Source organism: Callionymus lyra, chromosome 1, assembly GCF_982586985.1.
Source record: "Callionymus lyra chromosome 1, fCalLyr1.hap1.1, whole genome shotgun sequence".
NCBI lineage: Eukaryota > Metazoa > Chordata > Actinopteri > Syngnathiformes > Callionymidae > Callionymus > Callionymus lyra.
Genome location: NC_141818.1, coordinates 43,670,903 through 43,692,957, shown reverse-complemented (window position 1 = coordinate 43,692,957; position 22,055 = coordinate 43,670,903). Strand labels below are relative to the sequence as shown.

The 22,055-nt window shown below is 39.4% G+C and overlaps 1 protein-coding gene across 4 annotated transcripts in view; it reads right to left on the bottom strand.

The window, feature by feature from the left end:
* The window catches only part of sorcs1 (sortilin-related VPS10 domain containing receptor 1), a 113,484-nt gene that overhangs the window by 28,006 nt on the left and 63,423 nt on the right, over positions 1-22,055 (bottom strand). For all 4 annotated transcript variants that reach the window (XR_015713393.1, XM_087808952.1, XM_087808935.1 and 1 more), the window contains exons 4-8: positions 11,465-11,623; positions 5,655-5,728; positions 2,597-2,661; positions 1,340-1,458; positions 582-671 (exon numbers count right to left, since the gene is read on the bottom strand). Coding sequence is in view for 3 of the 4 variants with exons in the window: in XM_087808952.1 (XP_087665078.1) it covers positions 582-671; positions 1,340-1,458; positions 2,597-2,661; positions 5,655-5,728; positions 11,465-11,623 (507 nt within the window). In the remaining variant the exon portion in view is untranslated. The remainder of the gene's footprint in view (positions 1-581; positions 672-1,339; positions 1,459-2,596; positions 2,662-5,654; positions 5,729-11,464; positions 11,624-22,055) is intronic.

Sequence of the window (22,055 nt, the reverse complement as noted above, 5' to 3'; positions counted from 1 at the left end):
CACTTTAAATAGGGTATTCTACAGATTAGGCCCTAGCAGCAAAACCTTTTGTAAATTCCTGGTTACAATATTCAACATATTACAATGACTCTTTCTGCTGCTGTTGTCACACCATGCTTCTGATATCCGCCTCAGTGACTCTACATCTGTATTCGCACGTTTCACAATCATTAACACAATGCCGGCTTTTTGGGCAGAGATCAGGCAGCTGAGACCACACTGTTTGGTTTTAGGCTTCATGCTGAGCCAACAACACCTTGCAGTGATCTGACAGCCCCGCGCTCGCCTCAGGGCGTGGTTGAAAAAAAAACAAACCGAGTTTAATTGTGACGGGAGGAGACGAGCGAGGCATCGCACACAAGCATCCTCATGGAATAACAATCAAGGACCATCACCTTTGCTCTCGCTTCCTCCATAAATAACAGTAACGCAGCAGCCGCGGATCGTTTTACTTTGACGTATGTGTCTTTGATTGCGGCCCAGAATCTCAATTGGTTTATTAAGTGCTTGGTAATCCAGGCACAAGTGCTGCCAGAGGATTAATTAAGATGTGTTATCAGTTTATTTAATCATGTCTTTACCTTGGGCAGGGTGTACTTGGGCAGCTTCATCGGCGTGAAGACGTCTCTCTTGGCCGACACGTAGTAGATAGGCCTTCCAGCGGTCGAAACCTTCCCAGGATAGAATGGAGTGGGAGAATGTTTGAGAAGATGAAGTCGCACTGATACAAAAAAGTAAATCTCTGACTGATGTAAAGTGATGATAATCTTTGAATATATATATATATATATATATATTTATATATTTATATATATATATATATATACAGTATATGTATTGTATATATGAAGTAAAAGCATTAAGTCAGATTCCTATAATGCATATAACAGTATATCAATATTAACTGACATGGAAAAGTATTAATATATTATGACTGATGATGATTTTTTCTCTCACTGTATCCTCTCTCACTCTTTTCTCAATCCCTCTATCAACTTCCCCAACCCTCCTGGCAGGAGCACAGCAGGAGACCATCAACTCTGAGTTTGGTTCTGTTGAGGTTTCTGTTTTTCCTCACTACTGTCATTCTTTCATTCACTCATTGTTGTACCCCTGGGATCTGTTTTTCTTTTTTTTTTATCAATAAAGTCAAACTTAAAGTGTAAAGTGTCTTCAGATAACTTTGTTAAATATTTAACACTTTAAATAAAATTGAATTGTTTTTTTCAATATATTGCCAAGGCCATCACAAGGATTTAATAGTTTTATAACAACTGTGTAATATCGTGAAAGTGCTTTGAATCGGTTAGGTTAGTGAAGATAACATTGTTTGACGTACCTGGACAAAGACGTACTCGTCCTGCACCACTAGAGAATTGGGGTCAATGTAGCCCGGGAATGGCTTGCCCTTGTTGGCGTCACTGCAGTTCTGCAGCTTACAGGTCACATAGAGCGCCTCTGCTCTCACACACAAAGACGCATGGCAGTCATGACATCAGCATTGGTCATCAGAAAAATGAAGAAAGACAGTCTTCATGTTGGACCCGACGAGGTTATAGCTTTCTAAATTACTCGTGTCAGTGAGGTGGTCACCAGTTAAGGTGAGAGGAGGCGACAGACCAATTGCTTTTTCTTCCTTCAATCAATGGGGGGAGAACAAATCTGTCCTCACCAGTTTGTCTATCTGAGCCTTCATTCAATCAAGGTTGGACTTCTTTTTATTTTCAAGGTATTCTTCAGAGGATACTTAAAAAACCTGTTTCACTGTCATGGCTCCAATCGAGCCCTGGCAAGTGCTTGTTCTTATTTCTCTGTGTGAGTTTTATGTTCTGTCAGGGTGAGGGTGTTATTTGAAGGGAGTAATGTCCACCTGTCAGTCATCCAACCAGCAGGCCATGCTTTTGAAATATTTTTATATTGCGGGGTTATTAACACTTTGAAAGTGGGAAATTGTTTCTGTTATTTCAGGTCTCCGAGATATTTAGAGAAACCTCTGTTTGATTTTGGACTGTTTTAACCTATAACTATGTTTCTAACCACTTGAAAACTGGAAGAAGAAATATAAAGCGATCTTTAAGATTTTGGATTATTCTTTTTTTCCGATTGGTATTCTATAGGCACCCTGGTGTCCTCCCAATGTCAACGTCTATCTGTTGTCGTCCAGTTGTTGAAACATATGTAGACTTGATATCTCTATTTTACATCAGTTTCAATAAAACTGTAAATTATTTGATTTTTTTTTTACATGTAGTTACATGTTTGCTTTGTAAACATCAGAAAATCATATATATATATTTTTTAAACATTTTCCCCTTCAGTAAACCAAATTGTAAACATAATTCAAACAGATTTGAAAAGCTTTCTCAAATATATGTTTTTTTTAATGTTGTTGATTGAAACTTACATTCAAAATAATAGGTTTATTAGTAAGCCATTGTTAAGTTTATAGAATGGTTTGTTAGTGAAGTACACAGATGAGGTCAGGTTTTTGCTTGAGACTAAATCTAGTCACTCTAATTCTCGATAAGGTTCGACACATTTTTACTCCCAGCTCAATGTTCCTGACACGACAGGCCGACAGAATTCAATTACTCACGTCCTTCCGAGATGATAGTTTCCAGGTGAATCAAGCCAGGCTCTTTATCCAGTCCGGTCTTGGACCTGAAAGGAAGACAGAATTAGTTGAGGGTTTTCATCCCCTGGTTCGACAGTGAGGAAAAATCGTCACACGGGAAACATGTGGTAAGAGCAGCTTCTGTGTCTTCATCCGTGGTAGCAGTTCTAAGTGAGATATCCAGATGTCTCTGATCGCCTTAAATAATCATTAAAGCAGTGCAAGTGAGAAGTTCTTGGACTTAAAATAAGGACACAAGTGAAGTCTTGGGCCATCGCGATGGCGCATCAGTGGTGTTGGTGATTTCCCAGATGAAACACAGCTGTGAATACTATGACCTACTTAGCTACAGAACATTTCCATTTCCACTAAATAATCCATCCAGGTATCCGAGAACAGAGAGAGGCGGGCTAAGACAAACCCTTTGAGTCGGTGACATTTCAATTAAACTACACTCTTGAGATGGAGCTGTTGCCAAATGTACAAATGGAGGGATCCACGGTTGTTTGGAGGCTGGTTGTTCATCCTCCCTCCCTCTCTGCTGCCTCATTACCACGGCTTCCACCACACCTACCACACTGAGAGCTTCCAAAAATAGCTCCCTGACAGTCTCTGCATTGTGGATGCCCCAGGCTACGTTCACTCCCGACTGCCCAGCTTGTTACCGCTCTGACACTTTCTATACAGTTTCACAAGGCTTTCTTTCGGGGCACTAGAGTTTTCCCTGCTAAAATCTGTAAACAAGCAAAACATGGATAATAACAGTGATTATGTGGCCGGTCTGGAGGCCACATCATTTGACAAGAGAAAGCAGACTAATCCGGCTGGTTTTAATCTCGCTGGAAAACAAAACTCAGATTGTATCTAAAAAGTCAATTTGAACACCGTCGGCCACACAAAGTTCTCCGGAGAGGAAGCTCATGAATAATAATAGTGTTAAAACGATTTTTGGCTCATCAGCTCTTTAGTTAGTGAAGAGTTTGGACGAGGCTCCAGAAGGTCATATTTACCACATCCCAGCCTAGATGGAGTTTTCAAACCAGCAGGAAATAAGACACTGTAATTTACTGTTTCTGTAGGTGACAAAGAGCCAAGAGTGCTACACGGTTTAGAGGAGAGAACAGTTGACTTTTTTCATCAGGAAAGGACACAGTTTGATAAGTAAGTAAGTAAGTAATTTATATTTGTTGAGCGGTTTTCCAGACCAAAGTCACAAAGCGCTTAAACAATCAAAACAATACTCAATAAACGATATACTTTAAAAGATCAAGACACATAAGACAAACATAGGAGTCTCAGAGAATGAGAGGAGCCTGCGCAAATAAAAATGTCTTTAGATGTTTCTTGAAGGAGTCAGTAGATCATCAAACACAGAGGGAGAGGAAGATCGTTCCAAAGCTTAGGAGCAACAGCCTGGGAGGATTTCTCTCCTCTCGTCTTGAACCGTGTGCCATCATCAGATTCTGATCCACAGACCTCAGAGCCCGAGCTGGGGTGTAAGGCTGGATCAGAATCTACTGATGGAAGGAGAAGCCTGACAATGAATTGCTCTGAAAGTAAGAACCAGCTTTTTAAAGTTGACCCTGAAAGAAAATGGCAGCCAGGGAAGATATTTAAGTCATCATTCAGTATCACAACTTCTTGTGGTTGAGACCAGACGTGCTGACCAGTGTTGCTGTAAAAAGTTGTTAATTCTCACCGTCTTTTTAATGTAAGACAGGAACTCTACTCTACTTTGTTTTGGGTTTGCCCTAGGGCCTCCTCCCATTTAAGATGCCATCACAACTAACATCTCTAATGGTTCTACTTTGAGTCTCTGCTGGATGACTGTCCATCTCTAAAGAAGAGTTGATCTTTTGAGGACAGATGTTTTGTCTTTCAGTTCAGCTGCACCGATCTATCTATCTCCAATCTTCCTTAAGCTGTGAGTCCAAGTGCAGAAGATCTCTTCTTCTTCCCACTGAGAATAAAAGTTCTGATGGGAGCTGTAGATATTTTAGGAAGCACTAGCAGTCTTTCCGCTTACTTTGTATTATATTCATATTATATTTGTGGGTTGTATTTTTTTGTGGTTTTTCACTTTTTGTCACCTCAACATAAGAGTCAAATTTAATGCTGTAGCAGTTTTCAAGTGGTGCTATTTTGTTGATGTTTTACTTCTACACTAAGTTTTACTCTCACTTGCAGTGCAGGTTTTTAACTTTTATGGCTCTTATGGACACCTTTCTGGTCGCGTTAGCATTTTTCTCATCATTTTTGTTCCACTCAGTTTGTAACGATTCTCATGGGACTATTTTTGTTTAAATGATCTCCTTATAACAGGGAGTACTGACCTGCTTTGGGTGAATTACTGGACATAAAAAAAAGGCAAACTAGAAATTGTACGTGCCTAAAAAGGATTGTGAAATGACGGCAGAGCTATTGAGCAAATATTACCTCTCCCATCTGAAATTTGCTGGCATCTCTATGAAGGTTAGAGACATTAAACAGAAGAACAGGACTCAAACAACTTCTCAAGGCAGGGAAACATTTGAAGGTCAAAAGCATCTGAAGGGAAAAGCTATTTGACCAATTTACCCTCCAAGATGTGCTGCCCAGAGACAGCAGGTGGTCCAGAACAACTGTGAGGTCAGAGCCATGCCACATTCTTCAGATTAAATTGAAAGTATTATATTGCTTCTTAAACAAAAAGGGGGTGATACATGGTATGAGTACTAACAATAGTTCAGTCAATATATGCTAATACTAATATTACTGCTTCACAAATACACAACTTTATGGACTGGATTTGTCTTTGCAGTTAGTGGGGAGAGGGTGAGTACCATGAGTACTGTGTGTTGGGATAAAGAAAGGGTGAAGGCAGTACATTTCTTTTGCCAGTTTTGTAGTGATTGCAATAACACAATTAAAGCTACATTTTCTCAGCAGTTGAACTGAAGTAAGATCACAGAAAGAAAGTTGAGAGATCACTTTCTTTTAAATATTCAGATAGAACCCTGAAGCACAAACCATTTTGACAGCGTGAATATGGGGCACTCACCAGTAGAACCGATTGGGAGCGACTCTCTCGTGCACCAACTGCCATCGACGTCCGAACTCCACGGAGCTGTACAGCTGCAACGAGAAAACACCACTTTAAAAATCTTTTGCGAGTGTAACAATAACCCCAATGTAGAGTCTATTTCAGTTCGAGTTTCAGGCTGTGATTTTCTTTCCGTGATTCTTTTAGCCTTCTCAACATTCCATGTAATTAGATTAACGTTTATACACACAGCAAAGGAAGAAGAAGTGCTTAAAGACATTTGAAGGTATAAACACCTTCTCTTCACTTCCCACGTTATGTTGATTCTGCCTGACAGATTGAAGCTCCACAAAATATATAGATGTTTATATATATTGTGAGAGTTTGTTAAAAGTTATTTTATTTGTATCAAGATTTTCTTGTTTCAAAGTAAAAGCTGGAACCTTCTAGTCAAGATTATAATCTCTATGATAACATACTGATCGATCCTTCCAAACAATGCTGCACTCTGAGATTCACACTTAAATGATATAACCCGTTATTTTTGTGGCTAATAAACAAATGTTTACATTTTCGCATGGTCACTCAGGCTTAAAATAAATGCTGAAACCTGCTTCATGGTTCTGTTTGTCAGTGTTATTTGTCAGAGAGAGCAGGTGTGTTTGCAGAAGTCGGAAAATCAGTCCTTTAAAGCCGGCATCAGAGAAATAAAACTGGCAGCACGTTTTAGTGGGTGAGTACCATATATAGCAATAATTCACAATTATTTTAAAGGCAACTAATGTATTGATTTAAGTGTGTCTTAAATTGATCTTATACCTCTATTGGACTCATCAGTATGTGTGTCTGTTTGTACAAAGTTGAATTATTGAAATATTATTCAAAATATTGAAAGAAAATTCACAAGGGTTAGGATACCCTTGTGTTGTCTCAGGGTCAAGGTGACCTGAAGGCCTGAACATAAATGTGTTTGTGGTATCCCTTGTGTTGTCTGGGTCAAGGTGAACGACCTCCTCAACTCATATGTATTTCTGAAAGCAAGGGAGGTCATAAGGGTTAAGTCTTGTTTACCATATACACACCCCCTCTACTGTGATTGGTCAAGCATCAAGGTTTTTCAATGTGCCAATGTCACCAATCCCAGAAGTCTTACTAAACAATTTCAATAAAGTTCTACCTAACCTAACCTAAGTCTCCACCTCCAAGAAACTTGTTGTATAAACAAAGTGGGATGTGATTACAGCTGGCTGGAGGAGGAGTGAAACTTTGCTCTCGTAACCTGTTGTTGCCCAGATTTAATATGGGGGAAAACTTTATAAAGTAATAACTTTAGAATGGTCATGATGAGGGACTTACTTATCTTGCAGAGGAATAATTCAACATTTGAAACATGCAAGTAGGTCAGCAGAGTTAGGTTTTGACATTAGTTGTTGGACTGTTTAAATATTAAACCAAGAACCTTCCAGATGCCAGTTACACAAAAACCTCATGGGGTCCAGATCAAAACAGTCAAAGACCCGTTTTTGCCCTAATGACCTTGTTTACCCGGGTCTGTTTCACCACACCATTGTCTCCATCTTCTCCACCCTGCATGCACGCCCTTCTTCACCTCCCTGTTTTCCCTACCGACTCCGTTTCTCTTCAAAAACTACAGCAATCACATTGACGCTAACACTGATAATTAGAAGCAAGGTAATGAAAAGTGCAATATTTTGATAAAAGTAATATCATCAAAAACTGCATCCAAACCTTCCTTCAAACAAACTTAGGGATGTGTTTTATTCAACTTCACAGCCAGCTTTGTTAGCAAAATTAACGGATACTTAAAATAACAGGTACCTAAAAATAAATGATGAGGCATTCAGGGGACATGGTCTAAGCATATGCAAAGGGGAACTTGTGATCGAGGGGACAATGTGGAGGCGGCAGCTGGGAAAATCACTTTGACTAATTAGGCTCCTGCAGCAAGTTAGCTCAAAGCCAAGCCGAGCATGGGGGGGAGATCTCACCTCACCGCTCTCTCAATCAACAAATGCAACTTTTCAGGGGAGCCAAGAAAAAGAACAAAGACTTGAAATCTCTGTGTGGTAGTCAATAGCCGATTCCTCTTTTCATCAGTGAAAAGTGCAGATGTTTTATATCTTATTTTTCAGGTCGATACAATGGGTTGCTGCAAAAAAGTATAAAACTAAACTAAAATGGCTCCCATTCAATGGTCCCTTGAATTTTTTTTGTTGCGTCAGAGCAAACACATATTCTACCTGAGCAACTTCAGACGTATTGTAGTTGGCCAGTCGCACGTCCATTCACATTACATGAGGTTAAATAAAATGATCATACATTAAAGAATTTACAATTCTGTTGAATACTTTAAATCACATGTCAATGAACAAATTAAATAAATCATTTAAATAAACCAAAATCTGAGGTTGGATCTTTATTTTTGTGCAGAGCCTGACATCTTGTGCAGCATGATCTGTGGATCTCAGTGGCGGGCCTTCTCTGCTGGCCTAAACATAATCAGAAAATAAATTACATTTTTATCAAATAATAATAATATACATATAAATATATATTAACTATAATAATCTTATTCTAGCTGACCTGTCCCAGGCAGGAAAAAGGTTTGTGCGCCACTTTCAAAGCAGCAACTACAAGCGGTATCCTTGGCTCACACGTTCAGAGAGGAACCGCAAATTGTACTTCTGGGAATGTCTGTCGTTTGCAACAGATCGATTTGGTGTTTGGAGCCAAACTGGATTTGCAAACTTGAATTGCTTAACCACGAATGCAACGAGACACCAAATGACGATTCATTTAAGGGAACACGATGAAAGCGCCGAGTCCAACTACGTGGAGCTTCTTTCTTTTCTCACTGAAAATAACACAGGATTGCACTACCACCTGTCAAACGAGTGTTTACCTGGACGTGAGGCAAAATACAAAACAACCTGATTTATGCTTTTGCTGGAGTGATGGGAGAAAAGATCAAAGCGGAGATTAAAAAAGCACCCTTTGTCGCTGTTATGTTGGACGAGACGACAGATGTGGGTAATGTAGCGCAGCTCGCACTCGTCCTGCGTTATGTGACGGACACAGGTTTCAAGGAGCGTTTTGTTACATTTGAAGATGTAACTACTGGCAGGCGTGGTGGGAAATGCACGGCCAGCCACAAGTGGATCCTGATACAGTTTTCTACAACTGATACTAGGTAAGTTCTCAGTTTGGGGGGGATTTCGTTTTTTCACTACGAACTATGACCACTGTGAGTTTAATACTTGAGTGTTGCCAAACTGTGTTCAAGATTATTTGTGTTTAAATGTATTAGGATTCTGAACTTTTAAACCCAATTTAGTTCCATACGGAATACCTCACACAAACTTCCTGTCGAACAACTGAGACCCTCTTATAAATCCAAGTTCCATTAGAAACCAGGGAGTGAGATATCTCCATGTGTCCACTATATCCATTAATACCTGTAAAAAATGTGGTATTAAATATAAAAAATATGAAACAGGACTAAGTCAGTGGAGCGCAAGGATAATGGCTGACTGGTTTATTTAGGATTAATTTAAACAAGTTTTTATCTTTATACTTTACATTTCCTGAGCTGCAACAACATTTCCAATGTCCTACTTCCAGTTCTGCTGATAGTTATGGTTGGAGTAAATCATCAACCTCATTATGTTAATCTCTATTGTACTGTTTCATTCTGCGGATTTCCAAATCTCTCAGCAGTCGCTGCTGAAATATCCCAAACAGGTGACTTTTAAAAAGCTATAAGAAGCTTAGAGATTAAAGGAAGTTTTATTTTTGGCGTAGAAATCTGAGACTGATTTATTGCAAAACTTCTGCTTTTGTTGCCTGAGGCTGCACACATCAGCAGAGTTTGGTGGTTTTAAAAGCACCAAAGTGACTCACTTTGACAAAACAGCTCATAATATAGGAAGTAAAACGAATGATGGAGATTTATAGTAATGAGACCAACAGGCTGATGATGCAGTGCCAAGCTGCTGTGGGAAGTTTTAACCCTTAATCCACAAAAACTTAAGCATTGATTACGACTCATATTAGCTGTGGCATTTAAAATCTGGTTAAAGATAAGGTTGGGAGAATCTGCATTGATGGTGGTCTTAGTGTGCTCAGTCTCTGGTACAGTCCAACATGATTTGTGAATTTCCCAGGCTTGGGCTGCATTCTGTGCCAATGAGTCTAAAGCTGCTTTTCTCTCTTTCAGAGCAAGTAATAGTTTTCTTTCATTAAACTTGTTTTCTGCCAAACACCTGGCTGTGCCACCTGGTGCGTTGTCCTTGTAAGTCTATGAGTAAGTTCAACAACTTATTTTCGCAAGAAACATTTTCCCGCGATGCATTAATGTTCTCAGAAACTCACCGAAGCTTTATTCAGAACCAGATTTGGAACAGGTGACATGATATACAAGGAGCTACTACAAGTCCTGAACAAAGCTGGGTCTTATGAAAAGCCTTTTTCATTATAGACAGCTCTGTCGGACGCAGCGGAAAAGATCTCTGTTCACCTCCATAAGAACAAGGTCTGCATCAACTCCTCTACGTCTCTGTTTTCATTTTACCAATAATCACTGATGACACGTTTGTGCTGCATTCAATGACACAGGAATGGTATTAGCTTATTAGTTTAAGTTGTTGGGGTTTAACAATTCCTGGGTTTTTGATTTCATAAAAGATGTTGATGAGTTTTCAATGTCACTTTTGAAAGCCACTTATTTCAATTCAAGCCTAGATCAATGTCGTTGTGCACACATTCATTTTGTTGTGATTCTTTTCAACCTACTTTTTGGATCGTTGGTTGGTTCAAGTGGTGCATAATTAAATGTTGTTGCATTAATGGCTATTGGGCTTCTCCACCTCTGATACAGGCAAAACATTTTCAAGGGGCTTAGAACTTTGAGGAAGTATAGGAGACGACTGTTACAGTTGTCGAGCCTGTGGGGCAGTACAATGATAGCCATAACATACCAGTAAAAACTTTTCTTAAGGAAAAAGTGAGTGCAGATGTAAAAGTGAGAGAAGGAACTGGAGAGTCAAAGCCGCTCTGGAAAGGATTGATGGGAGTTATTATGGTGACTAGTTAAAGTGACATTCAGAATAAGCTAATATCTGGGAGATAGATGAGAATATAATCTCTTTGAAGGAGTCCTCTCCCTTGCCTAACATGTCTCGAAAAACTCTTTGCTTCTTGAACCAGATATAGAGACCCTCATCAAACTGTTTTAGAAACTCACTAGACTTCACAGTAGACTGGGGGCACTCTAGAAGCGCTCGCGATGTGTACTTTTGGTTTATATCGCTTGTTATTTTTTGCAACTTCTGCAACAAAGAAGTGTAAAATAAATACTTATTTAAGTTTTTCCAGAATAATTCCTCTTGTCAAGGCTTCAATACCAGAGGGACGTTACAGACCAGCAGTTTGGAGGTATTTGGACAAGCACCAGCCCCTATATTAAAATGAACATACATTTGTGTCTGTAACTAAAAAAAGGAACAGATTACTCTGAAAATAATCCCTTAGTCGACATGAGGGCGAGTGGAAAATTAGTTTTTTTAATTCTCTGTGAACTATAACTTAAAATAAAATTTGTACACAACAAAATCCTTTGAATGCTCAATTTTACAAGCAGCTGTAAAGGACTCTATACAGAAAGTACTTGTATGCATAGTTTGTTTAAATACTGCAATGTGACCTCAATTGTCACACCAGAGTTTTCAAATGAGATGCGATATGGAACCAAAACCCTTGAAGGCCACATACATTTACTGGATGGGCCCGATTCGACCCTTAGGACTAACCTTTTGGTCGTGGCTGTAGGCCAGGATCCAGTCCTCCTGCTCTGGGTGGAAGAGCAGGCTGAGGATGTAGAAGCCGAGTCTGTACTTCTGGTACGTAGCTCCTTCATCCGAGCTGATCAGAAGACTGTTCTCCACCTCTGGGTCGGTGAGCAGCATGATCTGTGGATCCAAACAAACACACATTAGTAAAATCCAGGCGTTGAAAGGTAAGTAAAGCTTGATTATGTCATTATGGTTCAGTCTATTGGTTGTGGCTCATGGGTGTTATCCTTCCTCCTCCCTTCACTGCTCAGCCTTCAGAAGTCTAATTTCCCACAAGCACTGTATTTTTTAATTTTCAGTTCAACACCAACCTTTTCCTTCTTGGCCAAATTTTGGCTGGGTCCCCAGAAAGGCCACAAAGAAACCTCCAGACAAATAATTGAATGAGCAGACTTTAGAAACACACTGATCGCCCTGGAGCTTTTACAGCCACTGAGAGTTCAAAGAACGTCTTAATCTCTGAATTGATGAGTCTGCAACTGTATTCATTATTTGCTCCCATCGTCTTGTGCCCATTGATTCGTAGTCTAAACAAGCATGAAGCACTTTTTTTTTTTTTTACAAATTAAATCCACATTTTTACATATTCAATTTTTCTTCTTTGGCAGGAGATTATCCTACAATCTGGCAAGGATTTGATCATACAGCTTCATGCTGTAAAAGGAGGATACCTCCAACCAGAGAGTCAGCAAGTTCTGTTCCAGACTACTTGACTCTGTGCTGCCTCTAGACTAATTCTCTTCTACCTGATGTTATTTAGTCTCTGCAGCTGATTCAGATGACAGCACCTGCCAAAACCTCACATAAGGCACCCTTCCTCCAAATAAAGATCAAACTAATCAACTTTTTGAGCAGTAGAAATGACCATGAAGTAAAATACAATTCTAAGGAATTATAAAAAAAGAGAGGATTTTCTTGTCCAAATGCGTAATTTGCTCAAAAATAATGCCTTCTTCTTCTTTTCATTCCGGCCGCTCTCTTCAGGGGTCACCACAGCAAATCATCCTCCTCCATATAAGCCTGTTCTCTGTATTCCCCTCTCTCACACCAACCAACCTGTTCATGTCCTTAAAATGAATGCCTGACAGTTTTAATTAAACTCATTTTGCATATTCAGGGACGTTCCATCATGCCCTCGGAAACGTTCATTTTGCTTTGACCTCCTGTTTTGATGACATTTAATTAATGTTGCAGCGACACAAAATAACTGTTAAAAAGAGCTCAAGGACCTCAATTAGAAGTTCTTTATAAACGATTATATTGTTGAGTGACCTTAGAATTTTCCCATATTTTGATAATACAAGACACTAGAAAAACACATCTACTTAAGGATTCCCACTCTTTATGTAGTACTTAGTTAAGGCAGCTTTGGCAGCCTGTTTGGTAATGATCCCACCAGCTTAGCACACTTTGATTTGGGGTATTTTTCCAATTTTACTCCGATCTTCTTCAGATCTCTAAGGTTGGATAGGTAATGTCGCTGCACAGTGATTTACGGGTCTTCCAGAGATACTCAATAGTACTTGATAGGGTTCAAGAATGGATCACTCTAGGACTTTCACACACTTGACCTCCGAGGGCATATGTGCTCTGGAGCAGGTTTTTATCCAATATGTTTCTCACACATACATATATTATATAATATAATATAATAATTATAGTCACTATGCTGATTCATTAGATCCCTATCTGTTAATGTGAGGTCAGTGCAGTACAGGACAGGAAGTCTGGAATAGAAAGTAACTAAAATGATAGACCGCAAGAGTGAGCCTCAATCAGATCACTTATGAAGAAAGGCAGGAAACTTACGTTCAAAACCTTTTATTCTCAATCCATAGCAGCAGCCAGAACACAAAGGCTTACAATGGGTTTGGAAATGCCCTTTGGCATGGCAATTTCTCTGTGGCCATTATGTTGTCAGACAGCAGAAAGAACGAGAACAACACCATCCTCTGCAATATGGCACACTGTAGATTAAGCCATGGTGAGTCATCTAGAATTACCGGGGACTATGTGCAATGTCTGGAACATATAAATGTGACATTTAAAAAAAACTTGATAGATTAAAAAAGAATATATAGTGTTTATGTTAGTTCCCTTCCTGTTTTGTTTTTTATACCCTTCACTAGGAGTGAGGTCTACGGCTTAGTTGATTTGTGGAGGTCACTCTTCTTGTAGAGCTCCTAAGAAGGAAGAGATCACCAGATGATCAAGTCTCCCGACAAACTTTGGCTCAGCTCCCGATCGCTACCTGAACTTGAGCATTTGGATATTCCTGACACGTTTTTGTTGCAGTGCTCCTGTCTTCTTGATTTGTTTTGTTTTGGATTTACCCTTTGTAGGTGACTTTTGGATATACTTTCGTACGTTCGACTGTTTCCGTTTCTGGGTCCCCTGACCCTCCCCTAGTGACTTACTAAACCAGCCAAAAGTGTTAAAAGTCACTTTAGTAGTATCCATGAGTGGTTATGTCCTCATAAAAAGTGCTGAAATGATCACTATCTGGCATCAGTTTGATCTTTGGAAACACAACACCTAAACAACAAATACAGAGGAGGAAATAAGTATTTGATCCCCCACTTATTTTGTAAAGTTGCCCACTGACAAATAAATTAGCGTTGTTGATGTTTAAAAAAAATGAAAAAAACGTCAATCTCCTTTGGTCTCGCGCTCCACACAAGATCTCGCTTAGTGGGGTATCAACGATCATGAGGAAGATCAGCCTAGAATGACACAGGAGCAGCTTGTTCATGATCCCAATTAGCTGGGGCCACACTCACCAAGAAAACCATTAGTAACACACTGCACCTTAATGGATTCAAATCCAGCAGGGCCCATAAGGTCCCCCTGCTCAAGAAGGTCTGTAGTTTGCCTATGAACATCTCAATGATTGGGAGAAGGTGAGGATCAGATGAGACTAAAAATCGAGCTTTTCGCTATCAATTCAACCTGCGTGTTTGGAGGAAGAGAATTTCTGACTGTGAACCCAAGAACACCGTCGCCACCGTCAAGCATGGAGCTTGAAGAATCATGATTTAGGGGTGGTTCTCTGCTAAGGAGCTTCACCGCACAGAGGGAAAGATGGTAGGGTCTTCCAGCATGAAAATGAACCAAAAGATACAGCCAAGGCAACAAAGGTGTGGCTCAAAAAGAAGCACATTAAGGTCATAGAGAGGTCTAGCCAGTCTCCGGACCTCAATCCTGAAGTTCTGAGTGGCAAAGCGACAGACTCGGAACCTTAAGGATTTGAGAGGATCTACAAAGAGGAAATCTGTCCAAAATTCCTCCTGAGATGTGCACACATATAATAATCAACTACTACTACTAGGGGATCAAATACTTATGTCACTCAAATATTTTTTTTAAAATGATTTCTTAATGTTATTTTCTGATTTTTCTTTTTGATATTCTTTCTCTCATTGTTAAATTGAACCTGCCATTTAACATATAGACCGTTAATTTCTTTGTCAATGGGCAACTTACAAAGTCATTTGGGAATCAAATACTTATTTCCTACACTGTACATATTCTATTGATGAAAACATTTAAACTAAAAGGCATAAACCCATTAAAAAAAATGTTCTCAACAGTATTTATTCAGGACAAGTCATGGACATTTGCCACCAAATGAATGAAATTCTCCAAATAAATAGAAAAAAAAAATAACAGAATGACAGCATATGAAGCCATTTATTTCCACTTTCACAACAAAGCATCCGACTCTTGGCAGATCTAAAACTGACTCACAACTCAGAGCTTCTGCCAAAAAAGCGTTGAAGTGCCATCTGCCGTCACTTGTTGCCACATTGTTACAAAATTACACTTATTTATGCAGATTATATTTTACATCTGCGTAAAGACGATGTGTTGCATTATCAGTGATTGTTTTCATTATCAATTGTGACATCATTATTTTAGAAGGAGAATCTTCAGCAGTTCGCTCCAGTTCCAGGTGGAACATTTAAATATTGCAAAAACTCTCATTTCACGCCGAAGCTAGGCTTTGAAAGATATTCAGGAATCCTGAATGAAAAAATAAATGTTCCTTCTGGAGCTTGAGTCCCACTACATAAACTCCTCTCTTTCTTGAGTCTTTAATCTGTCAGGAAGCAGAAGCCAAAGCGCATTTCAGAAATATAACAATCCATATTCACATTGATCAATAATTGGTGCATTCACGCCAAAGGCTATTTGGTAATGCTTTGTGTTCTTCTCACACTTGCGTTTAGTTTATTTCTGTTTCCAAATGACTCCATCTCTCTCAGGTTCATCTTCAGATCAATCCTCTAAGGGTGAGTCCAAATGCTGTACTTTTGTTGCTCTTTCTCTAACGTTAAAGTCTGTAAAAATAAAGCCAAAGGAAAATATTGATGCTGGTGGACGTGGGTTCACCATATCCTTCAAAAGTTCCATTGGTGAATTTCCCTTTTCATGTTGTTGATGTATTTACGTTCACAGCATACGTCCCCATCAAATATCCGGGCTCCGCCTGGTTAACGGGCTTCTCCCAGAAGTCCAGATTTGTCAACTTTAGCTACAGAAGTCTCCTGATATACGTCTCCGTAACCACATAAAAAGCTGCACCCCGGCCGCCCTGATCCTTTCGCTTCCTCCATCTGTCTGAATTTATGTGATGTACGTCTTCTATCTGTGGAGGCAAGAGCCAAGTTCATCCATGTCTTAAAAAAGTGAAAACAAGATTGCAGACTACACACTCGATGAAAAACGGACAGTCAGAGGAGACGTTGTGTGACTGGGTTGCAAAAGGGGACCATTGTTTCCTGCTACTTTCTGCCCTCAGAAACCCTCCAATGACTGCGCTACTGTCGTCTGCATCAGCGATGGCAGGCAGACAGGCAGAGTACAGAGGAGACTATTGCCAGATGGTGCAGGGAAAAGACTCAGCCGTTACTTTGTGCTTCAAGACATAATAAAACCAAGGCGAGCGCTATCTTTCGGCATACGGTGCTGAAATGAAAGCAATGCTTTTCCTTCTCTGGCAGGAACGTGTCATTTTAACAAATCTCTCCACCATCATGAGCCATGAGTTGAGCTTATTCACAATACGCCTTCAAAATTTGAACCGACATTGAACATTGAACATCCCTACTGGCGATTAAGAATAAAAAATAGTTATATATATAAAGTTTATGTTCTAAGGCAACATTAACATTTTAAGTTAGTAATAAATAATTGTTTCTTTCAAGTATGTTCAATTTATATATAAACTTTTTTTCCGGACTATGAGGTTCACTTAAATGCATTTCATGTTCTACAAAACAACCTTATTATCCAGAGTGGTTTATATATGGATTAGGGCATTACGGCTAGGGTTGTTGAGTTAATATATATCTATATCTATATCTATATATATATCCATATACGCTGTTGTTCTGTGAAGGGATCAAGAAGTAGACAGAGTTATGAGTGTTCTTTATTTAACAACTCACAGAGTTTGTTCCTGCTGTGCACATCACCATCAAAACACACTTCATCTGAAAGCTCAACTTTGACCTTACTATTCTCGCGATACAAACCTTTACCATAACAACCTGAACACAAACAGGCTTGCCATCATTCCGGGTGGTCTAACTAGAGTACCCCAGCCTCTAGATATTGGTGTCAACATGGTGTTCAAAAGGAGGCAGCGCCGGACGACTTAGGCCAAGTATTGCAACTGAACGAGGTTGAAATTCATCTTGAATGCGTCTAATAAAGTTTGACTGTCTGACTTATCTGATTATATATAGACCATTCATTGACAGTGCGCCTTATAATCCAGTCAATGTTTTATGATATCCCCTCACATCTAAGCAGAGGAGAGAAAATAAGGACTGAGACTCGGATAAAACTGAATCTGAAACCCACAGTCCTACAGAGAGTTTAATACTCACACACAGAGCCGAGTAATTCTAACATAATGATACATACATGAGGCACGCAAACGGAAGATTTTTCTTTTCGGCAAATAAAAAACACCAAGCACAAGTACACTCTGAAAACTTTATCCAAAACTTTTGCATCAATACAGCAAAGCCCTGGAGTGTGAAAATAAAGGGCAGGAAAAAGTTCTAACGGGTCGAGTCAGAAGAGAGTAAATGACACACAAGGTTGTTAAAGCTGGAGGCTGCAGCTGAGAAGGAAAAAAGGTTAATACATTCCAATACATTTCCAATTCCTCATCAAAGTTTAATAAGTTGTTGGTTCGTGGTTTGAGTAAGAAGCATAAGCTGAAGGGATTTACAAAAAGATTTTACAGGAACTAGAAAATCTGACCCAACAAGTCTGGAGCGAAACCAAACGGACTTAATACTTTGTTTGTTGGTCATGTCCTGGATAACAATAATAAAATAGATTTGTGTTAAAAAAAAAAAAGATTTTTTAAACAGTTGATTTTAAAAAGTTAAAAGGTTGCAGTTAGAGAAATAACAATGTTTAATATTAGTATATCAATATATTTACAATATCAGCATATTCTGTATAGTCTTTTACCCAATAAACGAGACAATGAATAGAACAAATAAAAGTACATTTAAACATGATAATTCAACATTAAATCAAAAATGAAATAAATGAAAAGAACATTTTTTTTACAAAAATATTTGTAATAGTGCAAATAAAAAGAAAATTAAAAAGTAAGGAAGTAAGGGAAAAAAAAATTGTATTTGTGATCATGTTTTTTTAGTCTCCAGTGGAACTGGTCACAACTCATTATCACAGAGAATGTACATGAATCTAATTGAAACATGACCGGATTTTTAACTCCCATGTTCCAAGTCGCTGACTCGTTTATCTACGATGGCGGTCATTGAAGTTTGAAAATGTATCTTGTTGAATAAAACAAATCTTATTTTGCTGCAGACGCGCCCGTTTAATCCAACCATAGCAAGGAGTCCAGTTTCTCTGTTCCTCTGTCCACAGGACCCTCATGGACTAAACACAAGCCAAAAGCATATCTGCCAAACAATCAGACAGGACAGAGGAGGCCCGGAATACGACTGGGGATCCGAAGTACTGAAGTAGTTGGAGAGGGTGGATTTGCGACAACATCTGTCAGGCCCCGAGGCTCAGTCTGAAAATGGCTGCCACAAGAAGAGAGGAGGGACCTTCACACAGCCACAGGACAGACAGACAGAAACACAGATGGACAGAGACGAAGACATGATTTAGCTGTTGAGGTCAGAGATGAGAGGAATGTTGGCGGGTGCGGCGAGAGGAGGCACTCAAAACTTGCTGAGCAGAGTTGTTGAATATTTAATATCTCTTTTATAAAGTCATGTCTCATTTGGTCCTGGGAGTTACCAGTGATTTGTTTGGTTTAACATTCAATATTTTAAGTATGGCATTTTCAAACTTTGTATATGTACTAACTGGTTTGTTCTGACTTCCTTTTTTCTCCCACAGTCAAAAAGTTTGATGCATGGTGTTAACTGAGCCGTAAGTGTGAGGTGTTTGGTGAGATGTTATCTGTCTTTGGCCTGAAAAAACAAATTGAGAAATTGAGCTTGAGATATACCTTGTCTTGTCTCTGGGTCGAGTTGGGGCTAATGGTCAGATCAAAATGGCCGAGGTCAAGGTGACCCTTAGATAACACAGGGGATATCTAAAAAACATTTGTTTTTGGGCCATCAGGTAACATTAAGACTGAGATAACACAAGGGTTAATGTGTAAGCCAGAATTTGGGGTTGAAAAGAGCTTCCTGTTAAGAAAAAGAATACTTTCTCCATGTCTCTGCCCCATTTGTTGTGCACATACCAGAGGTATCGCTGTTGCCATGTATTTTAACACTATTAAAGACGGAGAACCGGCTGTTGCTGGAGGATGGAAGAGATGTTGATGCCGAGTATATTCCAACATCCGGAGCATGAGCGTGATAACAGCTGGCTGGAGGAGGAGTAAAGCCATTATAATGTCATCAGGGACTCTACGCTCGTAACCTCTCGTTCGCTGAGATTATATGATATATATAATAAAAAGTAATAACTTCAAAACAGGGTCATGATCAGGGACTTACTGCATCTTGGAGAGAAAGATTAACATTTGACAGGCGTTGCCCTTTAACAAAATCCAGGCAGAAAAGCTAAGGAAAGTCTGCCAATGGAAATCTTTGAATTGCACGTTTGTCTTTTCTATCCGTAAATTATGCATATTTTACTTCCTGAATACATCGTAGAATTGCCGGCAATAGCAAGCAAGTTAACAGGAACCCCAATTAAAGTGAGAGTTAGACACTGACACGTCGCTGTTTGTCAAGTCTGACAGGGGCTTGGCTGAAATGTCAAGCTGTGTTCAATTAGCGTGACTTTAAATGCCTCGGATCAAAAGGTGGCAGCTTAATAAGCCGGATCAAACCGCCGATAGCACCTGGTCGATGCAATGGACAGCGCGAAGAAAGTGTGTAATAATTCGGGAAGGGTGGCCAAGTTGATATTTATGTCAGTACTACTTTCAATGATGCTGGTCACTTGCAATTGTTTTAATGGTTTGAAATGAATGCATGTCTTTGCAGTCTATCTGTGATGTTAACACACTAGAAAGGGGTGGGTTGATTTGAAAGTATGCCTTGATCTATAATTGCTATTTAGCCTTTGTGTTGCCTCTGGGTCAAGGTGGAGGTCGTTCACCTTGACCAAGAGACAACACAAGAGATAAAACAATTACATTTGCATGCAAGGGATAGAGATGTTAGGGGATGATTTCAATGTGTTTAAATCTCTCTTTTTGGAGTTGTTTTTAACTTCTTGTGTCTCATTTTCCTCACAGTAAAAAGAAAAATGTCCCCAAAGTCTGTTAAGTAGGGCCCAAAGAAAGCAAATAAAGCTATAACGATGAAGTGGAGTGTGGCTAATGGTCTGATCAAAATGGCCGGCTACAAAGGAAGGGAACGGGTTGAACATGAGAGGGGACACTAAGTGCTCTGGCTAGAAGTGACCAATTATAATGTACGAAAGAGTGGTGTTGATAAAATGGGAAAAATAAGTGAATGATGGTGTGTGAAGGTTGAATTTCTTTGAAGCACTGTCCAAGCATTCTTCCACAGTCAGACAAAGACAAATTGTTTCAAATATGTATTAATGTTTAAAATATTGCCTGGTCTTCGCTTTACGCTCTCACATACTAAAAGATCTTTAGTCATCTCAAGCGAGGAAAAGATGGAGCTATACAGTGATTACATGAGCCAAAAAGACAGAGCTCTCCATTTTCTCAAGGATTTGTACTCTCACCTTTAGCCACCCGCTTTGTAGTGACTGAGACTTAGAGACCTTAAATACAAGAGTTTTCTCCTTTTCACCTGAGCCTCTGTTATGGATAGAAGCTGTACTCGGGTCAGTTGATTCTAACATTATCAGATAGAATAGAAAGAGTTCATCCTGGATCCCTGGTAAACGTGGCGCATTAAACACATTTAGAAAATGACCGACATTATTCCGGAGAGTGAATCCATCAAATAGTGGTTGCTTTTTTTCCACCACAATTTGAAAATGGATGTAATTGCCGCTGTTAGTCTGTTCTCCCTCTTTCATGTATGAAGCTCTCTCTTTGTTCTTCTGTTCAGAGTTTCCTCTTAGGCTTGCTCCCTAAGCCTCCAGAATTCACAATGGCTTGATTTACTGGCACTCCTAGATAAAGAGGGAGGTTTTTGTCTGCCATCAGCAGCTATAACATGGCGCAACACCAGGGGTGGCAGCGAGAGGGATGAACTCCTGGTCTTTGCGACCCTTCCTGGCCAGCTTACATTTTACAGCCCGGGAGAGCAGTTAATGTGTTGCCATGATTTAAGTAATATAATAATATATTACAGTAAATGATCAGCCTTCATTAAACACTGATGTCTTGCATGACCCCACTTCATCCAAAGGCAGCTTTTACATTTGCAGAAGAAAATGCCAACCCGTTGAGCTCATTGAGCTGCTGGCAAATAACAGCCTTTTAAACTGCATGAATATTCTGATTGTTGGAGTTTCCTTCTATTAACAATTAAGCTGAGACGACAGCCACGCTCAACACCAGAGGCGCTGTTGCTAAATCCACAACTGAATGTGATTTTCAATGATTGCAGGGAAGCTAACATAAAGCAGCAGCGATCACTGTTGTTAATCACTGTTGTTACGTCTCATAAAAAGAAGCTCAACTGTTGAACTTATAGCCGGTTTGAATACATCTACCCTGATTCATCCTTGATCCATCACAAAACTCTTGAGTGTCAGAGTGTGTTTGAGAGTAATCTGTTCCTTTTTAGAGGTTCAGTTCTAGAAATTCAGAAATCGTTCCCACAAAAACTTAAATAAGTGTATATTTTAAGCTTGTTTGTAGCTTATGTTTAAAGAATAACAAGCGATACAGGCAGAAAGTACTCTGGGTAAATATTGCAAGGGCTTCCAGAGCCCATACAGTCTATTGTCTACACTGGATGTGTGGATGTTTTTAAGTGTGTCTTTTTGGATGTAGATGAAGACAAAGACGACGGCTTCAGTCGCTACATTAAAATGAAAATACATTTTTTGCCTGTAACTCTAATAGGGAACAGATTACTCTGAAAATAATTCC